This window comes from Castanea sativa, chromosome 1 (genome assembly GCF_040712315.1).
Source record: "Castanea sativa cultivar Marrone di Chiusa Pesio chromosome 1, ASM4071231v1".
Classification (NCBI taxonomy): Eukaryota; Viridiplantae; Streptophyta; class Magnoliopsida; order Fagales; family Fagaceae; genus Castanea; species Castanea sativa.
Window position 1 is genome coordinate 55,612,847 of NC_134013.1, and position 8,628 is coordinate 55,621,474.

The 8,628-nt window shown below is 35.1% G+C and overlaps 1 protein-coding gene across 1 annotated transcript; it reads right to left on the reverse strand.

The window, feature by feature from the left end:
• Window positions 1-5,107: 5,107 nt before the first annotated feature.
• On the reverse strand, window positions 5,108-8,340 carry LOC142644628 (uncharacterized). Its single transcript, XM_075819209.1, has 10 exons — window positions 7,966-8,340; window positions 7,664-7,758; window positions 7,377-7,444; window positions 7,248-7,291; window positions 7,022-7,099; window positions 6,757-6,910; window positions 6,057-6,212; window positions 5,830-5,940; window positions 5,643-5,708; window positions 5,108-5,547 (listed from the first exon to the last, which is right to left on the reverse strand). The coding sequence occupies exons 1-10, from the start codon at window positions 8,271-8,273 to the stop codon at window positions 5,455-5,457; spliced, it is 1,173 nt and encodes a 390-aa protein (XP_075675324.1). The 5' UTR covers window positions 8,274-8,340; the 3' UTR covers window positions 5,108-5,454.
• Window positions 8,341-8,628: the final 288 nt, after the last annotated feature.

Consider the following 8,628-nt stretch of genomic DNA (forward strand, 5'->3'; position numbering starts at 1 on the left):
CAATAATAAATGCTTGTGGGGTGTGGGAGACAAGGGCCGGAATTCAAGTCTCCAAGAGGGAACTTCACACACATATACACTTAAATTAGGCTAGAGTAGAATTCTATCTTGTTAAAAAAAAAAAAAAGTGTGCATTGTGATGCCAAAGGTCGCATGGCTTAGAGGCACAACCTACTATTCTTTATTAAGAGAGAACTAGGGTTCAAATTCTTTTTCCCCCATTATTATCCATTGACTTACTAAAAAAAAAAAGGCTAACCCCTATGATTATTATACAATAAAATAGCATAGAGATAAGCCATGTAAAAGTGATAGTAATGCTAGGGACACAATAATTATATATTTATTTTTTTGAGTTCACTAATGTTTAATTATGTTTTTAGGGTTATTTTTATTTTGTTTTAAGTTAACCATGTTGTGTCAAAGTGTCATGTTTGTGTTTGGTTTTGCTTCTAGAGTTTTTTTTAGTTCACTCATACTAATCTTGTCTCTATGGTTTTTTTGTTGTTGTTGTTGTATGTTGTTGAAAGGTTTGCTCTTTCTTTTTTCTTTTTTTTGATAAGTAGGTTTGCTGTTTGATCTTGTTTCTAGGGTTCAAAGATTGTAATTTTATTTGTTGATTATCCTATTGTTTGATTATTTCGTTGTGATTTTAGTTGATTATGTCATGCTATTTGTGGTTTTAGGTGATTCTCTTAATGTTATGATTTTAGCAACGAGAAAGCTATTGTTGCTGTTTGATTATCCAAGCTAATGTGTCATTTTAGCATTGAGAAAGCTGCTTGTATGGTTGTTATCTGTTGATAGTTATGAAACTCAGTGTATAACCATGTATGTGTTATAATTAAGTTGCAAGCTGCTTGCTTAATTTCTTTGTTGTTGCTTCCTTAATTGCTCATATGTATATGTGATTGTTATTTATGTCTATGTAATTTGATCATGGATGTTCTTGCTTTTGCATCTAACCCCCCTACTAAGCCTACTCATAGGCCTTGTATTGAGGTCAATTAACCAAATACACAACCTCCCATTCCACCATCTACTGTTGCACCCCCTTAAACACAAACAAAAACTCAACAAGCTACTCTTAATGGTGGTAAGGAGCTGTCTAAGATATGGTACCACTTCACTAAAATAGAAAGTTGTGATCCCATTGATCCCAAGTCACGTTGCAACTATTGCCAAGGGCGTTGAAACTGTCACTCAAAAGAAAAAATGGAACCTCAGCCATGTAGTTCCATATAAGATTTAGTTGTAAGAAGTATCCTTATAGGTGTGATAAAGGCCAATCTAGTAAAAAAATAGAGAGGGAGAGGGTGTTAATGAGTTGAGGTGAGGAAGTTTAGTGTGGAAATACTTAGGATGACTTTGGCTAAGATGATTATAGTTAATGAACTACCTTTTAGGTTTGTTGAGCATGACAAGTTCATTGATTTTATGGCAAAGGCGGAATCAAGATTTGAAGTTCCCTCCCTTGTTATTGTTGTAAAAGATTGTCTTAGACTTTGCATAAGGGAGAAGGACAATTTGATAAAGATTCTAATGGGTGGTCAAAGAGTGTATTTGGCAATTGATATTTGGACTTCAATTCAAAACCTTAACTACCTTTGTTTGATGGTACATTATATTGATTTTTTTTTTTTTTTTGAGAATCATATATTGTTGTTGATTTGAAAAGTATAAATAATTTAAAACTTCTTTTCACCAACTACTTCCCCCACCCTCATGTCACTTCCTCTTTCGTGGTTCTCATTGATTGATTTTTAAAAAAATAATAAAATGGCCTGAGTCGTATTGGATTATGTATGAACTTATGATTGCACATAAAAAAAATGAACTTATAACTTGCATTTGTAAAAATTCATGACAATTTATATGAATTTTTATCATATATATATATATATATATATATATATATATATATATATATATATATATATATATATATAAATTGAGCTCTAACAAAAATGTTAAGTATTTCTTAAATTTTTACTAATTTAATGTATTTATTTATATTTTAAATATTAATTTAATTATGATATCATCATGGTTCAACCTCAGTTTGACTTCAGTTTGACCTCAAAAATCTTGAATCTCTCTCTTGTTCGATTCGTTGAATGGTTCGAGTTTCAAAACCATGTCTTGATGTGTCTACTAGGTGGAATTCAACCTACTTGGTGTTAGAAAATGCATAGAAATTTTTTGCTGCATTTGAAAGGATGAATGATGATGATGGACATTTCCTTCGTTATTTTGAGGATCCACCAAGTAGTCCTCCTCTATTTTTAGATTGGGAAAATGTGAGATTCTTTACTGAGTTTCTTGGTATGTTCTATGAGGCAACCTTAAGATTTTATGGTTCTTTGTTTGTGATTGCCAATGTATATTTCCATGAGCTTTCTAGTCTTCAAGACCAACTGAATCTATTATGTAATGGTAGGGGTGATCTTTTTGTTGAAGGGAATGGCACAAAGAATAAAATTGAAGTATGACAAATATTGGGGAGGTGTTGATAGGATAAATCTGATGTTGTTTATTGCTGTTATGGTTGATTCTAGATATAAATTGAAATAAGTGAAATTTTAGTTTAAGTAATGGTATGACAAGGAAAAAGACTAATGAGCTGGTATTGAGACGTTGAGATGATTTGAATAGGTTATACAAGCATCATAGCAGAGCAATTAGGTCCTCAAGCGGTGCAGGTGCTAGTGGGACTAGTGAGAATAGTGGCAATGATGTTACTTCCATGTCCTCCATGCTAAGCTGCTTTGGTAGTGCATAAGAACGAATGAAGAGGTATAATACCATATACAAGCAACACTTGGCTAATGAGGATAGTGTGGAATGTAAATCTGAGTTAGACCAATATCTATTAGAAGCTTGTGAAGATCTTGAGAAGGAAGACTTTGATATTTTGGATTGGTGGAGGGTGAATTCTTCTAGATATAAAGTCATTTTTTAAGTTGCTCGTGATGTTTTGGCAATCCCTATGTTTACTATTGCGTATCAGAATCTGCTTTTAGCATGTGAGGTCGTGTATTATATCCTTTCTAGAGTTCATTGTCTCCTCAAATTGTTGAAAATTTGATTTTACACAAAATTGGTTGAGGTCCAAGCATGAACCAATAAACTTACAACAAACCATGGATGAAGTGGAAAGTTATGAAGATCGGGCAATGTATCCATGTTATTTTCTACTTTTCTATGTTTTTGTCATTTATTTGTGAGTTACTATTTATATGCATTTTTTTTTAAAGCTTGCACCAGAACCCACTATGGGTACAGATTCTGTTGTTCTAAATTGATGTGGAATATGTGGTTGTTTTTTGGACTCAGTTGAGGTATGCTAACTTAAAATTTATTTATTTTGTTTTATGTTTGTTGGCTGCTATTCTATGTGTTATTGACTGTTTTTTAGTATTGTCTATTGAAGTTTATTTTTTAGGTATTGACTTTGTAGTGATGGAGTTTTTTCATAAATGATGATTTGAAGTTAGTGTTGTTAGCTGGCTTACTGTAATTTTTTTGGATATGACAAGCTGACTTGATCATGGAGAGGACTAGATTGGGACTGGTTGGGCATTTGGGTTGCAATCTACCGACCTACGAACTTCTGTTGCTTGCTGGCATCTGCTGTTTTTTTTTTTTTTTTTTATTCCTAGTACTAGATTCACTCCAGTGACAAGTGACAACACAATCACATGAGCACGACAAACACACACTTGCAAATTACTTTTTTTTTTTTTTTAAGAAACGTACAAGATAAAGGAAAAGAAGATTGAATATAAAGGGACATCACAAACTTCACTTGTAAATTTTTAGACTTGTAAAGGAAAAGTAGATTATACTACCTCTTATTTTTTGTGTGAAAAATTTGTATTGTGTAGTGTGTCAATTGTATATTATGGTCATACAGCCTTTTTGTATAGTGCTTCTCAAGTACTACTTAACGATTGTATCGTGCTACACTACTCCTTATTGTTGTGCTACTGTTATTTATATAGAATGACTACTAGTAGACTATGTAATGTAAATGTTGTTGGAACTCACTTATTGGCTATCTTGCATTATGATTTATATCTGTTACTCGTGTACTGTCAATGGGTTATGGGTCTTTATCATGTGTTTGTTTATTTGATTTGTAGTATGACAGGTTGAGATTTATCCCCACTTTGTGTGTTTAATGTGTGGTGGTGGTATTGTGTTTATTAGATTGAGATATATATTGTGTTTAATGTGGGAGGTTGAGATTTTATTACTTTCTTTTCTTTTTTTTTGAGAGGATTTTATTACTTTCTTAACTGAGGTGGTAAATTATTTTGTAATGTGAAAGGTTGAGATAAATTTTTTTTATTATCTAATTATGCGACAGGTTGAGATTTTATAAATGACAAGTCAGTATCGACTAGCTAATTTGCGAAGGATTTAAGCCGAACAGAAATGCCAAAGTTACAGAGTAAAAATTGTTTCTTAATGGCGAATATCTTTTTAAAAACAAAGCCCAAATATCTTAAAGAAAGGCCCTATTTAAAAAAACAGGAATAATGAGCTCAATAATACCTTTCTTTTTACTGACTGATAACCCAAACTAAGAAAAAATAGACATATGTAAAAGCCCAATCAAGATAACTGAACTAACTACACCGAAGTGCAAACGGGTTCTTTCCTTCTAGAGGAGAGGTGCGGTTGGATCTTGGATAGGGGGAGAAACCGCCCCAAAACGAACCGTGTACAGGCCTAGTTGTGTCGTAGGCAGAGTGGCTGGTAAATTGTTTGCGGGTTGGGCTTTGATTAAACAAACGTGGAGCGTAAGGGGTCCTGGGTGTGTGATTCATGACATACAATGATCATGGATGCGTGGCCCAAACTCTACCCCATATTATTTATGAGCTTCCTCACGTTAGTTGGCGAAACATCAAAACGTACCAAATTATATGAGGCCATGTGTATGTTCTAGTTGAGCTTTTTCACTTTTTAGTTGGGTTGGGGTTGGGGTTGGGGGTGTAGATTTAGGAGGGAAATGTACAACATTTTTGGTCCTCTTGTTTATTGCTTGGTCCACTGGGTGTAAAGGTACCCAACTATAAAGCAGAGGTGGTACTACCTCTTTTACTCGCCAAACTAATTCATTTCCAAAGGAACCACAAGTTCGAGAATTTTAAAGGAAGAGAGAGTTGCCCAATTTTTTTTATGTTGTGTTGTGGCAACATCATGAAAATCAACAAAGGCATTTGGCACAATAGCACATTTAAATTACACCAGCGTGGACCATTTTACTTCAAAGTTAAAATCATATATAAACCTGCCAAGAGATAGCACGACTTGGATTTTGACATAATAACAGGACCGTGAGGCATCCTCCAAGTTATACGTTACCGTAACTTCGTTAGGAAGATGAAGCTTCCTCCTTTTTTGATGTAATTATATTTTTGGTAAGTTAGGAAGCTTCATTGCTCATTGGCAAAGTGCAACAGCAAGCCAGTTTGACACAGATGATTGAATCTCAAACCAGTTATTTGGATTTAAAGACAAAGGAGTAATTGCAACCTGTAGTGTTAAAAAGACAACCCCAAAATTAGTAATCAAGGACAAGGGGTTGACAAAGATTGAAAGATATGATAAACAAAGAAGTTGCAACTCACAAATCCATCTTCAAGCGCTCTGTAATCTAGATCCTCATCTACATCTTCTTGCTCCTTTTCTACGAACTGCAAACATTAATATAACCACTTCTTATCAAAGATGTTCAAGCTTGAAATAATCCCCAAAACATAGATAAGTAATAGTGAGTATTGGCTGCTACTGCAAAGTCCTGCCATTAAATTGTACCTCTAAACGGAAGTATTTCTTCACAGTTTGTTGGGAACTGAATTTCCCTGCAATTCCAACAGACTCAATCTCCACATTCTTCCTTTGTGAGTTCAAGCGACGCGCTGCACCCTAAGAATTTTAGAGAGGATATGCCTTTTAAGAATTGACAACTGAAACATATAGCCACTAAATCTAGGAGCATAAAACATTGTAGCATTATAGTGTAAGGAACATGCAGAACTTACAGCAGCAGAGGCATCTCGGCTGAGCTGTGCCAGCTTAATACCAAGGCTTTGCTGATTGGACATGAAATGGCCACCAACCGAGGGATGCCTGTTTGCTGACACAGCTTGCCAGCTTAGAGAGGACCTCCATAGACTCTGCCTGGTCACCTTGAAGCCCTGTCATATAAAAGTATAGTCTAAATACATAAGCCACAATTGCAACTAGAAAGCACTTGAATTGAAGTGCTTATGAGTTATGAGACAGAGTGGACGCCCTGACACTAAAATTTCATACAATTTTGGCCTATCAAACAAGAGGGCCTAAGAATGTGTAGTAAAACATTGACAAGAATGAAAATAGGCTTCCATTTCTGTTTAATATTGATCTGGCTAGAAATGTGACATACTGACATTTGATTCTCTTTCAAATCTCAGGGGTTGGAAGGAAAGCCAAATGTGCCACAGAACAGCATTTGCATATTTTAAAGTTTTGTTCTTAGTATCAGATAACTAAAAGATATAGCTAAGCACCCGAAAGATCCTTCAATTGAAATTATAATGATATCCTTGGAGTACCATTGACACATGGATGCAGATAAGTTATTTTCAGTATTAAGATTGATCATCACACTAGTTTAGATATACGATTCTCACTAACATGAACTCCCTAAATAACAACGCGTTTCCTCTAATCCAAAACATTGCAGTTGGAGAAGCAAACCTTGTTTGTCAAAGGACTGCTGGGGATCTCAATATTCAAAAAGCAATTTTTAGGAAAAGTTCCTTTCTCAATATCTCTTAGGGCTGCATGTATTAATGGCAAAGAAACATCGACCGCATCCTTCAAATCACTCTCACAGCTCACGTCCTTCTTCCTGGAAAAAAAAATCAACATATAATATACTCGATATAGAGGCCCCTCAAAGTGCAGGGCGACAAAATTTCAAAAGGGTTGGGAGGAGATAAAACACAGAAAAAGCAGTCACCAGTTGAATGATATGCAAAGAGATGGTACACCACAAATCAGTGCCTCTCTAGGTCCAGCAACAGCCCCAGAGTAGAACCTAAGTCATGGGACACAAAGATTGTTAGTTGAATCACTTTTTTTTTTAACAAATCAAAATCTGAACAAGTCTGAATTTTCAGCGACACTGACATTTTATGAAAGTGCAAAGCAAATTATGTATGAAGCAAGCACAGCATATTACTCACATGTTGTGACCACAACTTGATCCTCTGTTTACTCCACTAATTACCTGCATATGTTAAAATAAAAAATGGTAAGAGTACATTGGTGCTCATAAATTTACAAGAATTAGTAAAGAGATTGTAAATGCATACCAAAACAGGCTTTGACCAAGAAAACAATGCCCCAGATAACGCTAAGGATACACAATCAGCAGGAGTACCTGATCATATCATATCATTTACATTTCATCTTAATGCACAAAATTCAAAGTGAAGGACAATTCTCAATTCTGTGGTGCTGTGTACTATAACAATGATTTTTTTATATATAAAAAAAAAACATGAAAATAATCGAAATTAGCATAAAATTACAACGATAGCTATAGCTCGTTTATTTATTTATTTTTTTAAAAAAGCATAAAATGTGATCAGGGATTTACCGGTAACTTGAAAAGCAGTGGCGCCGCTGATTTCAACAGAACACGCGGCAAGCGTCTCTCGAGTCGTGACGGAGTGACCGGACACCGATCGATCCCTGCACCAACCCAAAATAATTTCATTATTTACTATAAATTATTGCAGTCTATTATTATTATTGTAAAAAATAAAAAATAAAAGCAACAAAAAATTCAAAAATGGCGAGATTTTCTTTTCCCGCACTTTCTCAGCAACCAAACGGAGAAATAAATAAAATAAAATAAAAAAGAAAAAAGAGAGAGGAAATGGAATTGAAGGAACCGACGATTGGGGAGCGCAGACGTGAATGTCGAAGCGAGCGTCGTGAAGGAGAGCTTGGACGAGGAGAGTGAGACCAGGGGACTCTATGCCTTCGCCATTGGTCACCAACACTACTGGCTTTGTATAACTACAATCCTCTTCCACGTCAGCATCAGCAGCACCCGTACCCGAACAGTGAGCTCCGGCTGGTGTAGGTGGTTGTTCGTGGATCTTTTTGCCTTCTTCTAAGGCGTCGCTTCTGCTTACAAGTACTTGCTGGAGATTCGAGATCAGAGATTGAGGCATAAAATTGTTCCTTACAGTAGTCGCCATTGAAATACAGAGAGAGAGAGAGAGAGAGATTTGATTGTGAGAGAAATTGATTGGCAGTTGTACATATACTATAGTGAGAGTGAGGGACCGCTCAGTCTGTTCCGAGTCTTGAACTGTTAAGTTTCCTACGTGGCGCGAGCTCTTCCGGATTCCGGAATGTTTCTTTGGAATATAAATAAATAAACAAATGCCCTAAGACACTGATACATGTGATTTTTTTTAAATAAAAAATTAAACGAACTCATAAATAAAAAAATTAAAACATAATTCATGAATCTACTTCTTCTTCTTTTTTCTCTCTAATCAGCGGCAATTGTTTTTGTCCATTTTTTTTATTTTTTTTTATGGTGAATTG

Bases quoted from the DNA above. Each gene is read 5' to 3' on its own strand.
- LOC142644628 (XM_075819209.1), bottom strand. From the start codon at position 8,273: ATGGCGACTACTGTAAGGAACAATTTTATGCCTCAATCTCTGATCTCG. The intron at 6,213-6,756 runs GTTTGCTTCTCC...TTTATATGACAG, and splicing joins GCAGTCCTTTGACAAACAAG to GGCTTCAAGGTGACCAGGCA. The intron at 5,941-6,056 runs GTAAGTTCTGCA...TAAAATTCTTAG, and splicing joins GCCGAGATGCCTCTGCTGCT to GGTGCAGCGCGTCGCTTGAA.